The sequence below is a fragment of the Haemaphysalis longicornis genome, unplaced genomic scaffold (assembly GCF_048455015.1).
Source record: "Haemaphysalis longicornis isolate Haplotype H1 unplaced genomic scaffold, Haemaphysalis longicornis Haplotype H1 scaffold_2, whole genome shotgun sequence".
Lineage (NCBI taxonomy): Eukaryota > Metazoa > Arthropoda > Arachnida > Ixodida > Ixodidae > Haemaphysalis > Haemaphysalis longicornis.
In genome coordinates this window covers 224,019,004-224,037,053 of record NW_027526295.1, presented here as the reverse complement: position 1 = coordinate 224,037,053, position 18,050 = coordinate 224,019,004, and the positions used below count along the sequence as shown (strand labels likewise).

General features: G+C 47.8%; 1 protein-coding gene across 1 annotated transcript in view; it reads left to right on the top strand.

Moving 5' to 3' along the window:
• Positions 1–18,050, top strand: part of LOC144170002 (endochitinase-like) — a 44,180-nt gene that overhangs the window by 25,078 nt on the left and 1,052 nt on the right. Inside the window, exons 5-7 of the mRNA XM_077699493.1 lie at positions 691–814; positions 14,453–14,644; positions 15,407–15,529. Coding sequence (XP_077555619.1) covers positions 691–814; positions 14,453–14,644; positions 15,407–15,529 — 439 coding nt within the window. The remainder of the gene's footprint in view (positions 1–690; positions 815–14,452; positions 14,645–15,406; positions 15,530–18,050) is intronic.

Genomic DNA, 18,050 nt, shown 5'->3' with positions numbered 1-18,050 from the left:
AACCTCTGAAGAGGCAAGCGCACGTGAATTCGCGACGAGCCCTGTTAATTATCGCGATGCGCAAAAGCGGGCGCTATATGAAATTGTATACTTATTAGTGAACAGCGCTCGAGTCCGGGGAGCGCGTTTAGGTGCCAGGACCTCCGAAGCCTCCAAAGTGGGAAAGGTGTCAGACTGCGAACATTTAGACGCCAGAAAGGCTGCAGTCTCATTTCCATAGGGCAAAAAAGAGCCACCTCACAAACACGAGTCCTGTGTAAAGAAGACAGTCACCCAGTGAGACCCTAACAGCATCCCTCATGAACAGATAACCCGGAAATCCGCTTACCAGGCCAATTTGAGAAGATCAGTCGTCGAAAACAGTGCAATAAACATGGGAATATTGGTAGTTTTTAGTAAACGAAGTTACTTCTCGCCTCCACCTGTCGCCATCATTGGACACGAAAAGTGGTTCGAATGACCGCGGAATCACAAACGTGCACCTGGTGGCCACAATTTACTCGTTTCTGTTTTGTTAGAAAGTATATTTGTGTACGAGTATTTCTTGAGTACAAGCCAAGTGATGACGTCAATGACAGAGCTACAAGGGTTGATGTTTGTTTACGTAACGCTAAATGTGAATGTAAAGGTAAAGAGAAACTTGCGTGATTTTCTTTTTTCTCTCTCTCTCTCCCTCTTTCTCCCTCGCAGATACGTCGACTGGTTCAACGTCCTGGCGTACGACCTTCGAGGGCAGTGGAACCGCTTTACCGACATGCACAGCATTCTGTACAAGAGAGCCGCCGATTCGCCTTACTTTCAGGACTTGACCATAGTAAGTAAGTTGTTATGAAACCGACACTGTTCAAACATGTATTCTTGGAACACAATCACCTCTATGAACACAAATATCTGACCCTATAAAAACGCGCTGTGACAATTTGAAAAGCGGAAGCATTCGTTAACTACGTTCTTCGAAAATCCAGCGTCCATGGCCCACGAAATGGTTGATAGACGGTACCAAAAATCGCCGACTGCTCAAAGAAACAGTTCAAAGAATATACGCTCGGACTATTCTTTGCTCGAAGCCTTTATAAACAAAGTAACTACCGTAATTACCCGATTCTAACGCGCCCCCGATTCTAACGCGCACCTGATTTTCCAGGCAAAAAAACGAAAAAACTTGCACCTCCGTTTGTAACGCGCAAGGAACTTTGTGAGCAAGAAAAACGAATGCGAGAAAAACAGGCGATTTATTTCCCGCAGTAATCTCGCTCATCTCACTCCTCGTCGCTCTCCGCTGACCACAACATCTCGGCATTGGTGCCGTCAAGTGCGTTCGCGATGCCACACTTCCGAACGAACGTTCAACCATGTTCCATGGGATCGTGGCCCATGCCTCGCACGCCCATCCCGCGAGCTTCTCCAGAGGCATACGCTTCAGCCAACCGCTCGTTGTGAACGCGCGAGAGCCGCTCGTAAGCCGCGGAAGCGGCGCACCTTCGTTGCCGCTGCTGCCATTGTTGTTATCAAGCACGCAAGTGGAATAATTTGACGATTTGTGTGAACGCCGAAAGAAAAGCCTAGGCGCCTAGATCCGAAAAATTGTTGCTAAAAGCTTTGGCGCTATCTCGAGATGGCGATGGCGATAGGTGGAACATAATTTCAGCTGTTTCGGCAGTTTCGGTTTCGTATCCGATTCTAACGCGCATGCGATTTTTCGGCCTTTTTTTGCGGAAAAAAGGTGCGCGTTAGAATCGGGTAAATACGGTAATTGAGAATGTTGCATAGATACATGCGCAGGGTCGGAATAAAACCACGTTCCTTCGGTATGCGAAACGAGCACGGAAACTCTGGACCACCTCAGCTCGATTATCCTAGCTTACTAAAGGGGAATTTAGCGAATGAGCTCTGGCATTCGACTTGGAAACGTAGGTTAGAGACGTTTACCGCGTACTGCTGTTGAAACTTGAGCATTACACAAGTAGCAATAAGTAGCAAAGCACGTTTCCGCTAATTACGTATGCGTAAAGCCAGAGTCCTTCCGTTCTTTTCTGGTCACGAAACTCCGCCGTAACGCTATGGAAGGAGTTTGATATGTCACCGAAGCCGCCGCGCGGCGGCGCTGGGAGCACGGAGGGGGCAGACGATACCGGCGCACTTCGTCGACGACGCTAGCTTCCCTCGGAATCGAACGGCGTCGGCAGGTTATTTTCGACGTTTGAAGGATTTCGTCGATCGCAACTTTTAGATAACCGACTGATAGCAACTGTGAGCGCTGGCAATCGACCCTCGGGGAGCCTCTCTAAAGTATTATTTTTGCGACCCGTGCCGAAATTATGCTCAGCGCCGACGAAATTTCCGCCTTTGTCAACATGGCGTGTGCATTGCCAGAGTCCCGCAAAAGCATTGCGGGGCTCTGGAATCACAAAATGAGCTGTCAGTCCTTCGTCACATATATGGTGACGCGTCGTGGTGACACTGTGGACCCGTAACGAATTTGAGCCTCACTGCGCGCCTTGGACGGTACAAGTTCTCTAGGTGCCACTGCGCTCCTTTCCCAATTCATTTCTGGCCCCACGAATGACGCCGCATCGAGCGTAACCCCCCCGACCGATAAGGACCCACCCGCGCTTTGCACGCTCTAATGCGTTAATTACCCCCGGTAGTTAGAGAGACCTTCTGCTGGCGTCACAAGGCACCATCGGCGCCGCTTGGACCAAACACTACAAAGGTGCGGCTTACCGAAAAGGAGGAGGAGGAGGAGATAGCCTTTATTACATTTGGAAGACACTAGGTCAAGTGGGGGAAGTGGGAGTAGAGGGTCGGATATTCGAGGCTTGGGACATCTTGAAAATAAACCGTTCAAGTTGAAGCTAGTTGGCTCCTTACGAAGGCGGAAGAGGCCACGTGGGGTGAGGAGAGCAGGCTCACGGCTCTAAACTGCTCGCGCTAGACCGCTTTCCAGAGAGTAGTGGGCAATTAAAGTCAGCGTGGAGGGTTCCAGTGTTCGAGGGTCGATGTATGAGGAGGAGGCATTTGGGGGAGGCTTGAAGTTTCTGTAACGCGTAAATTTGGGACAGTGCCAAATTAGGTGCCGGAGATTGGCGGGTGTGAGGGAGGCGCAGAAGGGACATCGAGGCGGCAGGGATGGGGTGTACCATTTACGGAATGTCTCTGGGGTTAAGCTATCATTTGCAAAATATTTGTTCATAAAAATTTCGGCTGATCTTGGGAGTGGGGGTAGAGCAGATAAAAAGCCGGTTGGAGTGAGGGTCTTGAGGCGGTCTTTTTTGTCTTTTTTGTACCGTAGAATCTGTATGGCTGGCGGTAATGACTCAGGAGGCGGAGGAGCCAAGTTGGGTAGCAGCGGAGGACTGGAGGTTATACACTCCCGTGCAGCCGAGTGAGCTGCCTGGTTCCCCGGTGAGGACTCCTCGTGTCCAGGCGACCAGTCGATGCGAAGACGGATGCCGCTAGATTTTAGGATGGAGATCTGATGCAGGATTTTGTTGACAATGGGATTGGTCGATGTGGGAATTTGTAGTGTCTTTAGGGCTTCGAATGAGTCCGTCAGGATGCGTATTTGTGAAGGGACGGAGGAGTGAAAGTCGAACATGAGGAAGTCGATGGCTTGAATGATGGCATGGAGTTCCGCTTCCAGAATGGTAGCACATGGAATATTAAGGGTTCGTTTGCCTTGGATGGAGGGGAGATGAGGTGATGTCCATGCGGTGCCAACTAGTGGATTAGCTATCCTTGCGTCGGTGTAAATATCAATTTCTTGGGGGCGTTTACTGTTCCGGAGGGCGTTGATGCGGGCTGCGCGGACGGGGTGGGCGTTACGCGGGACGGGATGGGTGGCTGTAGAGTCCGTGACAGAAGGGCGGTTCCAGGGAGCCAAAGGCGGTGGGATGTCGTTGGGTTGTAACGGCTTCAGATTGTCCCAGGCGATGATGGAGACACCTTGATGAGTTAATGAGCGTTTATGAAGGGATTGATGTACTTGCTCTTGAATGATATTTTCCAAAGGGGGAAGAGCAACTGCAGCTTGCAGGTTCTCAAGACGAGTATGTTTGGGTAGTCCACTGATGGTGCGAAGGGTGGCTCTGTGCAGATTTTGAAGTATTCTCATGTGCGTTTTGTTAAGGTCGTAGGATTGGGCTGCGTAAGTTATAGTACCAATGGCGACAGCTTGTGCTAATGTTTGGGTCGCCTTCTGGCTTGCTCCACCAAATTTGTTCGACAGGCGACGTATGGCATGTTGAATTGTTTTCCATTTAGGTTAGAGTTGTTGTAGCCATACTGACGGGCTGTTTTTGTGTCCGATTGGGATTCCGAGTAATCGCATGGGTTGGAAACTAGCGGTTATAGGGGTACCGGCGAGAAGAAGAGTTAGAGGATTATAGTGCGGAGGGGGTTTGTGGCCAAATACGGGTAAGAATTCGGTTTTTTCAGGGGCCAATTCGAGACCAAGAGTGGCCAAGGAGCATTCAAGGCTATTTACTGCGGCTTGGAGTTCGGTTTGCATGTCTTCCGGGCATAAAAAGTCGGCTGATTCAGTCCATATGGTTACGTCATCAGCATATATTGTGAAGCGGGCAGCAGAGTCACGTTCGAGATTTCGAGTTACCCTCGCCATGGCGAGGTTAAATAGGATCGGATGAAAGTATGGATCCCTGAGGTACCCTGCGGTCAAGGTAGTATGTGCGAGGACTCCAGCCTGGGTGCGATCCTTGAATTCGTATTGGACGAGCGTTCAGGAAGTTGCGGATCCAGATTTGAGCCCGGGCGCTTGGGTAGGCGTGTGCCAGTTCTTCTAGTATGGCGAATTGGCTGACGCGATCAAAAGCCTTACGTATGTCCACTGCTAGTATCAGGTCAGGAGGAGAGTGGTTATGATGAGAGCGATTTATCACTCGGCTTAATAGCCAGAGGCGTGAGTGCTCAGGTTTGGGCGGAAGCCAGTCTGCGCAGGATGAAAGTATGGCCGTACATATTCCAGGTAATGGGTCATACGGTTATTTATGAGCCGTTCTATGAGTTTACAGAACACAGGAGTGAGCGAGATGGGGCGGAGGTTTGTGAGGTCAGTTGGGCCAGTACCAGGCTTCTTGGGTTTAGGAATAGGGAAGATGAGAGTTAACTTAAGAGGTTCAGGAACTTCACCAGTTTCCCAGCAGCGGTTAACATGGTCAAGTAAGACAACAAGGGAAGTCTTCGGCAAGTTGCGGAGGTGTTTCCAAGTTACACCGTCATGTCCAGGGGCAGATTTGGGTTTATTTTGATGAATGGCCGTGTGAAGTTCATGGAAGGTGAAGGGAAGGTCGAGGTCGTCCTGCGGCGAGGAAATAGGTATGTATGGAAGAGGGGTAGGGGGATTGAGTTGGGCGTGGGGGAAGAAAGCCACAATAATATCATGCTCAACGGTGACAGGGTCTTTTGTGAGAGTGAGAGTAGAAAAGAGGGGAAGTCGCTGTTTTTTCTTAGGGCCAAGACTTTGGTGGATCTTCCATAGAGCCCGAAGACCTTTTCCATGACCGACCGTTGCACAGAGGTTATTCCAGTGGTTGTGAGAAAGGTGACGTTGATATGACGTGATGAGTTTATACTGGCGGCGGATGCGGACAAGGATTGAATGGCGTTTGCCGGTAGTTCGGTACAATTGTGTGAAAAAGTGTACTTTTTTCCAGAGGTTTGTGAGGTGGGCATCGAGGGCCGGTGTGTCTGAAGAGCACTCGATTTCTTCGGTGGCTGCTTGGGTACCAGTTCGAATGAGATTCGTGAAATCATCGAATGAGGTGGGAGGGTCTTTTTGATCTATATGTTCGCGGAAAATGTCCCACTCAAGTCGTGATAGGGTTTGCTTGGTACGCGTTTTCTTTCCATGAAACGTTATAAGGAGGGGGAAGTGATCGCTACCCCAAGTTGTAGAGTATGGGGACCAGCCCTTGATGAGACCGGGCGTTGCCCAAGTGAGGTCCGGTGTGGTGTCTTCCTGGGCTTTATGAAGGCCAATTCTTGTCTTTTGGAATGGTTCATTGATAAGAATGAAATTGTGGATATCCATGGTGTCGGCGAGAGAGCTTCCTCGAGCAGAGGTGCGGCTGTAACCCCATTGAGGGTGAGGGGCGTTGAAGTCACCACCAACTAGTATTGGAATATTTGGGTGATGGGTGATGAGAGCCGGGATCCAGGCAAACTCGGAGAAGCGTGAGCTACTCTCGATAGGTTTATAGTAGGCTGAGACCAGAATAATTTTGCGGCCAGTAGGAAGGCACGTGAGAACTGCAACGACTTCGTGATTACAGGAAGAGAACTCAGGGAGGACGATCGGTGAGGTCGCGATATGAGACTGTACAAGAATCGCGGCATACCCTGGGGTGATAGCTGATTTTACTTTGCAGCGACCGCGTGTTAGTTGAGTGATTGATGGGTTTGTGTGTGCAACGTAACCGGGGATGCTTGGAGTTCCGTGTGTTTCTTGGAGGAGAATAAATGAAGGCTGGGTTCGTTTAATCTTCATCAGTAAAGTAGTGCGTTGGGGCTGGAAGCTGCGGCAGTTCCATTGCAGTGCAATTATTGGAGCAGTCATGAGATTAATCTGCGGACGCGGAGGTGGGATCTTTCTCGGGGGCTCTTTGGATGGGTCAATGGGCGGAAGGCGAGTAATGACTTGCTGTATAAGTTGGGGAAGTTGATTCACATGCGTGTCGATGTAGGCATGCGTGTTTACCTTGATAAACTTTCCCTGGGTGGGATTATATTTCTCGACTATGTGTCCATTAGTGCACACGCTGCACACAACCTCTGACATCTTGTTGTTCAGCGAATGTTTTGCGTTCCTTGATCGCTTTCCTCTTTTTATGTATCCACACTTTTTTTTATTTTGTATTTATTTCCCTTCCTATTTGTTGTCTTTTTGTATGCCTTATATTCATGTACTCAGTGCATCAGCCGATAATCTACGGACGACATTTGGCTACAATACAAAACTTACCAATTAACGAACATACATAATTTACAAGGAAACAATTCTTAAATGCACTTAGCTAAACATAATTATCTCCAAAGGGCCTCCCAGCATTTGCCCTCTTTCGATCGACCTGCAAAAAGCGTCAAACACTTCGGTTTTATTACACAAACACTACGCCTCCAAAGGCATGTCCCGGCACAAAGTGAGAAGGAGGCCCTACAAACGCAATTTAGGGCTCTGATTGGCCCCAACAACATTCACCCAATGTTCGTGCAGAAATGATCACATGATCCACACTCTCACTCATAAACATATATGCACAAGTACAAGACCGACAAAAACAAACCTACTAAAAGCAACTCCGAGCGCTGGCCATCAACCCTCGGGCGGTCCGAAATTATGCCAAACGCCGACGAAATTCCCGCGTTTGTCAACACAGCGCGCGCATAACAAAAGAACGTGTCAGTCCCTCGTCACTTACCTCCGCCGTCGTTCCGACACTCTAGGCCCATAACGAAACGGAAACTAACTGCGTACCTTGGGCCTTACAACTCCTGATGCGGCATCGCGCCTTTCCCAATTCAGCTCTGGCCCCACGATCTAGCTACAATACAAAAATTACCAATTAATGAACATGCATAACTTACAAGGAAACAGCCGACCAGGACGCACCCGCGCCTATCACGCACTAATGCGGTAGTTTCCCCCGACACTACAGAGAGACAGAGACCCCATTGTATGTCAAACTAAAGGTGAGTGACAGCACACTATTCTCCGCGCACTTAACAACTGCCTCGAACGGGCAGCCGCTTGAGCGGTGCGCTTTGCGCGCGGGTGGCGCGGAGTGCCCCCTCCCTGACAGCGGCAACCCTTGCGGTAGCTTTTGTCCCTGTATCAAACTGCGGCCGGAGTTTCGTGACCGGAAAAGCGTTGAGGGACTCCGGTAAGGCTCACAAGAGCGAATGACCAAGCGTCTCAGTCAGAGAGACCGAAAAAGGATGGTAACGCTGCAAATGTAAAAAGATTATGACGATAATGAGAGGATATCTGCCCACGACTGGACACGTGCCACTGTAGGCACCCCATCACTACCTTGCACAGAAAGAAATCGTTGCCTTTCGCGCCACGTTTGTTCTACAAATCCCATCGGTGCGGTGTATGCGGCGATGGACTTTGAGCCACCTGCACATCAACAGCAGCAGCAGCAGCAGCCGTGAAACATGGCGGAGAGCACAGTACTGACATATCGGTTCGACAACTTAAAACAAATGTTTTAGATGCGAAGCACCTCATGCTCGGTGCTGTGTCCCTCCCTCCCTTGTTGTCCGCTTCCGCACTCTACTGCGCATGCGCGTCTCTTCAGCCCCGTCAGCGTTTGGGCTGACCTCAGCGCAGTCCACTATAAAAAGAAATAGCCGGTTTCGATCACGAAGGCACGCGAAGCTGAACGTCAACGGAAACGACGAACTGAAAACTTGAGAGGAGGATGTTGAATTTCCTGCGGGAAAGCTGAGGCGGGAAGCGCCACGCGCCTTGCAGCTCAACCAGAAAAGAGGACGAAGAGGGCGGGCAGCGGGGTAGGAGCGTAAGCACGCAATAAAGAAAGACGAGAACCAGGAGGTGCTCGATCAGGTAACGCGGGTGTCGGTCCCTTCGCTGTCTCTACATTCCTCTACATTCCTCTACATTTCTCTACATTTCTCTACATTTTTCTGTCTCTATATGGGGATTCACACGACGTTCCCATTCGTGCTCCGATAAATGAAACAACATAACGGCAACACAATGGAACCTAAACGGAACCCCCATTTTGCTTCGCATCCTCCTCATGGTTCCGTACGGAAAGATGGTGTAATTTTTTGTATTCCCTAAATCATGGGGAAGGCTTAGTTCTTCTAGAATTTTCTTCCCGAGACACCATAAAAGTTTATTATATCAACTGGGGTCCTCAGTTTCGGACTCCTTGATATTTGCCCGCTTCGACGACTCTCCTCACCATCCGAAGTTGGTCTTCCATGTACGTGGCCGACAGTACTCTCTTCAGCTATTCATGGGAATGAACGGTGTATAGATTTGAAATCAGGGTTGGCTGCGCACTTATGCGACGTCATTGAGTGCACTCGTCTCCCCGCTGAAGCGGCAGAGCAGGGAACACAGGTTCGAGGCGAGGAAGTGGGCTTTTGTCGGGTGTGGGAACTTACTTGGAGACAGAAGATTGGACCCTGCTCTTGCTTGAGATATTGATACGGGGGTGGGTAATGCCTACGTTCCAACCTATATAAATCTGCAATCACCTCATATGACACTGCAAGGTGTGTGCAGACCCCGGCATGCATTCCCGAGTTGTCCAACAAGTCAATTCTCGTGCTAGCTGATGGACAGTTGCATTGCCAGGGGTCCCGTGCAGGCAGGCGTCTACGCCATTTGCAGACTTGAACTCAGAGGCTTTTGGCTTGTGGTGATCATGGCCTGGGCAGAACTTTTTTCTTGTTATGTAGTTACGGCAGGCCTCCTGTGATTCTCCGATTACCGTGTCCACATGTGCTTAAGTGATGGCTAAGGCTATCGTCGCTTCTTCCCCTTGTATTATGGGGACCCGCAGAAGTAGTATCACGCGCGGAATGTGTCCCCTTGTCGTGGTAGTCAAGAGTATCCCCGCTCTTTTGCTGCCGTATACTCTGCTGCGTCATTGTATACCCTGCATGGCCTCATATATATTTATGGTGTAGTACCCGTTCTTGCTCTGGCTTCTTTTCGGTTTGCACGGTGAGTCGGGTTCATGGACGCTTAGTTTGATTTATCACGGCCAGAATCAGGGGAGGACCTTCCCAGGCGCGCAAAAAGGATCATTCCCACAGCCGCGGTGCGTAGTCGAATTGCATTGGCCGGACAGGTGCTCCTTTATGAGTTGTTCGACTGTATTACGGATTCCCAGGTGAATCAACGTTCCGCTGGATGTGCTGACGGGTAATCAGTGAGCATGTTTGTAGGCCTTTATCGCTTCCCCACTTTTGTCTCCTTTCCTCTTGGAGAGAGTGCCGTATGAAATAGCATACACTCTGTGCGAAATCATGAAGGACTGAACAAGCCTTGAATGTCAGCTTCCTGAATTCTTTTGTTATTGGCATCAATTATTCGTAGTATCTTGCAATTCGGCTTGAATTAACCTCTGGATTAGGAGTACATTCAATTCATTAGGTCTAACCATTATGCAAGTATTATGATTGTCGGGGAGAGAAGGATTCTGTGTCCTTCTATGTGTACTTGTGGACAGACAATGAGAAAGTCGATTGCTTGGCGCACTTTCGTTACCCTTGTTTATTCCCAAACATTTCCGGCAGTGGGACTGTCTTCATCAAACCAGCAGTGCAATGGCGACAAATCTTCTATGCGCATGTTAATTTAACAACACCGCTACGCCGAGCATAGGGCCGCAGCGTAGTGGGGTACATGACACTAAAACCAAGGGTACACAGCACAAGCCCCAGCATTAAACAATTGAATTCAAACAAAATATTGATTTACACATCAACAAAAACATTGCTCGTCCATTTTCAGTGAACTTTTCTGGGCGTTCCCTGTGAGGTCATTCTTATCATCAATAAAGAAAATTATTAACAATTATAAACAACAATAAGCAAACAATTATAAACAACAATAAGCAATAAAGAAAATTATAAACAATAACCAGAGTACGCTAGTCTTACTGTAAGCCCAGTTCTATGTCAAATACTTTATTATAAACCTCGATGCTATTTTTTCAACGTTGTTTTCCACGTTAATCCTACTTTTCATAGCTCATTTAGGGTTTCCTTGAATATGTAATGCATATATACAGGCAGTGTGAGATGGCGAGCAGTGGCAAGTATTCTGATGTGAAAGAGTCGTCCGTCACCATTCTTCTTCTTGGGCACAGTGGACTGCGCCAGTCTCCGCCACCATGGCTCCTTCCATCTCGGCAGTTTACTTAAATCCCTGATTCCCTGGCTTCTCCGTCCTCTTAGCCGGTGGCCGAATCGCGGTCTGCGTACCCTGCATGATATCCAGAGCCTTGTGGATGGTCTCGATGACCTCGTCGATGTTTAGGCCTCGCATGCTCCCCGGCGGCAACACAGTCATTATGGTTTCTCTGATCCCTAAAATATTTTTCTTGGCACCCAAGAAACTCGGGTACCGCGAAAAGCCCACAAGGACAGTGGTCACCTGGCACCGGATCGCCATGTAGAAAACCCCCGTCTTGAAAGGTAGAATCCTGGGTTCCACATTTTGTTCCTTCGCGAAACACGAACAGCATCGACTCGCCCTCGCTGATGTCGCTCAGCTTGGCGTTCTGCGCCTGGCGGCCGCGCTGGATGTTTCTGCGCTCGACCAACGCACTCTCGGCCGGAAAGAAGGCCTAGGGGACATCGACAGGGTCGCTATGCAGGGAGCACTTTTTCATCACTGTCACGCATGCGTGGGAGAGTTGCCAGTGGCTTACGATTCCGATTATGTCGATCGTGTCTTGGCGGTTTGCGACCAGGATGGAGATTTTGACGCGATATAGCGTCCTCTTCCTCGAGCCCCTGAAGTCGAAACAGAACAGCAGCCGACTGCGGCCAACGAGCACTCGATAAACATTGGGTAGTAAGTTGCCCGGCCGTGAAGAGGGTGGTCGGGAAGCGGACGAGAGATTCGAAACTAATGGTGACGTAGCAGAAGGAGATCCAGACGTGCTAGCGCTTGTCCGTGTACCCTTCGTCCTTTGTCTTGCCTACTGCGCTCTACGGTGTTTAGGTGCTAGCAGACCCGACGCCGATGATAGCCCACCAGCAGGGTCGAGCGAAAAAACGTCGAGTCCATTTCCAAGCTGGCCTACCGCGTCAAGTAAATGTAAACCGCGGAGGGCGTAGACATGCGCACCGTACAGGAGGACACATTATTGGGGTGAACGTCCCCTTGTGCAGTTCCAGCGTCTACCCTACAGGGCTGGAGAAGCTTCCACAAGTTATAGAGGGGAGAAAACGCCAGACTGAAATCGTTATCCAAGGTAGAACAGCGTTCGCAGGACCCTTCTGGTGTGGTGGTGCCAGTAGAAATGGCTCATACCCACTCAGGGTATTGGCGAGAAAAGGGGCGCTCAAAGAGAGAAACTACGGGCTCGGTAATTAAGAAAATACATTAAAGAAATACCCACAGAGAGCGATTGGCTAGGGCTTGTGAAGGGTTTATTTATTTAAAACAGAGTAGTTAAGAAGAACCAGAAGAAGCACAGATAGAAAAATAACCCGGCACAGTGTGTAGGCGCGAAGGGAGCACAGAAGAAAGCCCTTATTTGTAGGGGAGTGTTCTGGTGAGCAAGATGCAATCGTGAAAGAATGAGTAAATTTTTTTATGCGTGGGGGAAAGTGCTGGTGACGAATGAGACTGGTACAGGAGTTTTTAGCTCGAGGCCGAGGTGTTAAAACAGGGCGAAAAAGAAATCTTGCAGAAGGAAGAGAAGCGACATTCAAATAAATAATGTCCTGACGCACTCACCCTTATACAAGTCAGGCAAGAGTCTGTTGATGCCAATTTGTATCTGCTGAATTGCAAGTTGAATTTTGGAAGGCGGCATCTCAGTTCTATGAGAGCCACTTTACACCAACAAGAAACACACAGGGATGAACTCCTTTTAAATTTCAATTGAAGAGTGAAACATATTAGAACCGTGTGGTAAGGATAAGAATAAGCGAAGAGGACAGACATGACCAGCGCTAGTTCTGTGTGTCCTCTTGTGCTTTAGTCCCGTCCTTACCACACTGTTCTCATATGTTTCACTGCTCCAGTAACCATCTCTCCCACATTATTGCATTTTTAAGTGAGCATACTCTCGTCTACCCAGGATAGCATTACAACGGCCACTGAGCAGGACATATTACCAAAATTGTGGCGAAGTTGCGGATGTAACATTTTCGCACACTTGCAACGCAGGGCCACCTAAAGGAAAGCCAGCTAAAGAATTCGCCTTCTCGTTGAGCACGATGCCTTCATTTCCAGGAATCCACACAACGCGCACAGATAATATGTGATTGAGTATGCAGTGCAGAAAAGCACTTAAGTACATCTTTTCACATTCGCCAAACTGAGTACAAAGGGACGGGATGTCAGTTTTAAAGACTGTATTCGACATGGAGCAAGGAATTCACCGTACGGCCAATGCCGTGGGTATAAATTCTGCCCGAGGATGGGAGTGTAATCGGCCAATCGAAAGGAAAAGCTTCAGTCTAGGCAACGTGAGAAAATGCCCGCAGCTGCTTTAAAACACACGCACGCACACGCGCACACGTGTGTGCGTGCGCACTCGCGCAACACTGCACAGAGGAAAATTGAAGGGGCTTCATATTTTCCTCCGGTATTCCGGGCACTTCGCCGAAGGTAGTCATCCACCCGGGGCACGAACATTGATTACGAACATTTTAATAAGTTTGACGCACTCGCTACTCATGGTCGGCGTCCTCCTCTCCATTAGTCTACCTACAAAATGATAATAATAATAAACGTCATCTTATGGGGACTGAAACAGAAACTTGACGCCAGTTTTAGGTGCCTTAATCATAAAAAAGAAGCTCGTTCATTACCTTCATAGTTGGCACGGTATGCATTACAGGAATTAAAAATTGAATTTAGCTTATTACAAGTGTATCTGCAATGACCATGGTGATGTGCAACGATTTTGTTGTTATACGTGATTGTGTAACAGGGGCCTTAGTTCTCACTCGACGCAAGTGTATCTGCAACGATCATGGTGCTGTGCAACGATTTTGTTGTTATACGTGATTGTGTAACAGGGGCCTCAGCTCTCACTCGACGCAAGTGTATCTGCAACGATCATGGTGCTGTGCAACGATTTTAAGTGCAATGCACTTCTTAAGCGACCCTGAACCTGCGTCCACCGGCGATGTCCGCGCACGTGGAGATGGGCGCGCGCAGCCTGGCCGCTGACATGGCACATACCCACGTGGGGGATTGGTCAGGAATCTCCTCGTCTACCTTGGCAACGGGGGGAGATGGGCGCGCGCTGCCTGGCCGCTGACATGGCACATACGCACGTGGGGGATTGGCCAAGAATCGGGCGTGAGAAGGGCTAACGCACCCGCTTAAAGGAGTACTGACACGAAATTTCAAAGCTGAGATCCGCTCTAGCAATCAAGTACAGCGACAACACAAATAGGTGTCTGTGAATAAATGCATCTTTCTTTCTTTGTAGTTGTATGTGTGTGTGTGATCTCTCTTTCGCGAACATTACCGAACCGCGCAAATTCAACTCGTGCATTCGCACTTTCACATTCTTCCCCTCGGGGAAATGCGGGGAATTTTTGTTGTTATACGTGCTTGTGTAACAGGGGGCCTTAAGTCTCACTCGACGCAAGTGTATCTGCAATGATCATGGTGCTGTGCAACGATTTTGTTGTTATACGTGACTGTGTAACAGGGGCCTCAGCTCTCACTCGACGCGGTGAACATAAACTGTTTCAGGCCGAAGGCATGAAGCGGCTCGTTCGCATGGGAGCTCCGAAGCAGAAGCTGATGCTGGGAATCGCTTTTTACGGTCGCTCCTACGTGCTGCGAAATACCACGAAGAACGGGGTAAAGGCACGCATCAAGTTTGGCACCAATCCCGACCCAGGCCCCTACGTGAGGTCCTACGCCATTAAAGCTTACTACGAGGTGGGTACGCATTATCTCTAAGTATTATATAACACAAGGAGATGTACATTGGCAATTAAATAACAGGGTTTCTACGCAAAGGCTTGTCTTAATATACGCATTCGCTTACTTTGCGTGTGTATACAATGATTAACTTCTCCTAAATCATTAGTTGTTTTTCTGTTTCTATTATGTAAATATATGTGGCAACCTTTTTGAGCATCTTACAGCTCAAAATCTTGAAAGTATGGTTTTGAAATTTTCGTGAGAACCCATCTACGTTTTAAAGGCGGTAATTATTCCCACATTCAACCTTATCAGGAACTCAGTGCTTAACACAATAACTTAGACTCAAGGAAAGTTTAATTTCTTGTGTTAGTAGTATAGAATCCACGGGCTAAATATTTATCTCACATCCGTTAGGGTTCTTAAAAGACGCCCATGCTTTGCTTACCGGTGGCATTGTGTTAATATAATAATGAAGGATAGACAATAAATTAATAAAGCATGTACAAGAATGAATAAAATATGAGCATGCTTTCGCTTGATCAGAGAAGTCGGGCGGGTGAAGGTTGATGTGCATTACGCGCTTTGAAAATGTTGAAGCAACCGGTTTGAGTAATTCCTTCATGGGTTGAGCCATAAAGCTAGATACCGAATTTCTGAAAGCCCATCAATGGCAACATCAGGGAATGAATTTCTTAATTTACCAATGTAATGCGTAACGTACAGTGATGTCCTTTATTTTTTCATGAGTTGCATCTGCGTTACCGTGCGTGGCAGGTATGCGCAGCTCTCAAGTCAGGAGGTTGGACGCGGGTGTTTGACGAGGAAGCCAAATGTCCGTACGCCTACAAAGGAGACCAGTGGGTAGGCTACGAAGACGAAGACAGCGTGGCACACAAGGTGAGACCGTGGGTAAAAACTACAAGAACCACCGCTCATCCCCTCCCCCATTGAGAATTGGTACAAGCGTCAAACATGTCCGTTTCGGCCATGTGCCGGCAAACATAGAGCACAAATGGTAGATCTTCTAGAATTCCAAGTTGAGGAAACGATCCCTCCTCGATCAAAATCATGTTTGTGGGAAAAGGAAAGCATCACGTTTTAAAGGGAAGGACTGGCTACAAACAGTGTGTTGTATGAGGCCACTGTAAAAGGCTATCAGAAAATGCCATTGCAAGGTTAGGCCAGGGAGACGGGAGAAGCCAGGAACCCGGTTCGATCTGGCGGTCTACCCGCTGCTGGCGCTTTAAGGTTACGTATGGGCAGGTGCAAGAAGTTCAGTCCGTGGTCGGGAGGGGGACACTGCGTATTTGGTTTGCTTTCCGGAAATTTGGCGGGGCGGTGACGCTAGGCATGAAGTGACAACGAGTGCAGTGAGTTGCATACATGGCAAAATGTACTCAACAGCTTAAACCTCAGCTTCAAATTAAATGTTTTCTCTACTTGATTCAAACCTCCTCCTCACATTTGAGGTTTATTTAGGTGGAGGTCAAGGCAAGCAAGCTCACCTCAGCATGGATTATGCCGCATACAACTCCTCCAACCTCACATAACCTCCAAGTTCACTCTATAACTCTTCTATACCTCAGCATCAAGCCCTTAAAATAAGTGCCTTTGTTATCGGAATATGATTTGAAACTTCCTTTGAAGATATGATGGACATACACACATGTAAAAAACTCATTCTACCTGGTGTAGGTAACTTGCATTCTTATTTCATTTTGTTCATATAGTTGGTAACAATGCCACTTTATTAGTCCGGTGAAAGCTATGCATAAGCGTAGTCCACTGTGCAGGACAATAATTGCCCTCTCCCGCACCTGAGATGTGGCTGGGCGCCGCACCCGCATAGCTTTACTTAATTGTCCTGTGACCTTGTTAGCTCAGCTATGCAGTTCAATGAGAAGGAAACTTTCCCGTCCACTTCAGTGCAGCCGTAGGATTACAGAAGAAAGCTGTACAGCTTTGCTTTGCAGCCCTACGGCTGCACTGAGGTGGATATGTCAAATTTTTCTTCTCAGAAACTTGCTCCACCTTGGGGATTTTCTCTAAATCTGGTCGATATACAGTTTAACGTTCATTAACTTACAAATTTTATATTCACGAAGAACAGTTAGTGGTAAGCTGTTAAGGGTATGTCGATAGGAAATGTATTTTGTTACAAGAAAAAGGTTCGAGCGATTGCGATGGCGAAAGAAGGCAAATCGGAGTCTGTGGGTGAGTACGTGTAAGTGTAAATTATTTGAAGTAGCAGATTTTCGATGCTGCATGCTTCCTAGCCTAACCCGTGGTGTTTACGTACGGAACGCTACAGGCGTTAAAGTAAACGAAATGTGCATGTTGGTATCAGCCAAGAGGAAGCAAAGCAGGAAACCTCAAGAAAAATTCAGAGAACACAACATACGCGCAGTGTCTTCTTATTTTACATCGTGGAAACAAATCTGCATGCTCAGTTTCTTAAATTTTAATGGCTCTTGGAGTCTTCGTGCTCAGAATTTCGAATACACCCCGGGCTGCGAATGCGGATTTGAAAGGGATACAATGAGCAGCTTGATCCCATAACAGGAGTTTCTCGCTCGGTATTAAAGTTACCGCCTTTGTATTTTTGATTAACACAAGCCCCCAAAAATGTGGGGTCTCATCTCGGTTTTTTCATACACCAGAATTCCTTTATTGTTCAACTTCTCCAGCAAAGTCGTCGTTGTGTTGCAACGTCTCTTAACACTGCAGGAAGAAACTCAGAACAGAATTTTCGTAAGGCTCATCTCCTTTCATCTTACGTATGTCAATGCAAAAGACACACTACGTATTTTCACCAAGTTAACGAAAGCGTGAAGTAGTTCAAAGGCGCTAAAGTGCTTTAGCGCATATAGAACACTGAACAACAAAAAAGTTTGCCTGACTCTAAACAAAAAACGCAAAGATTGTATGGTCGTGGAAGACACTTGTCTTGCCAAGAAAGGTAAGAACCAGCTTCAATTCCTATCAGGAAGTATAATTCAATATTTTCCTAATGCGTCGTAATAGGTGTATTGATGGGTTGTTTTCGCGGATTAACAACGTTTGTTCGAAAGCCCTTCTATTCGTTGTGGCTGATTGACGACCTTTTCGACCGAAGGTGCAGGATGTTTTCATGTCTTTATCAAACCGGTCAGCTGTATGGCAGCCATTCAACATGTTCTCTTTCACAACTTCCTTGTTTAAGCACTTGAGTCCTACCGTGTTCGAAAACGGCTGTCAAGAGATTCGTGCAAGCGGGTAACACCAATGCCAAATGAAAACAACACAAATAAATAGCGGCTATGTAGTCCAGGAATCCAGTATTAATATTAATAGCGAATTTTTAATCAAATTCCCGTAGCTATATACTAGGAATTTTGGGACACAAGTTTACAGGGCGTTTGCTTTAAGTATGTTTTAT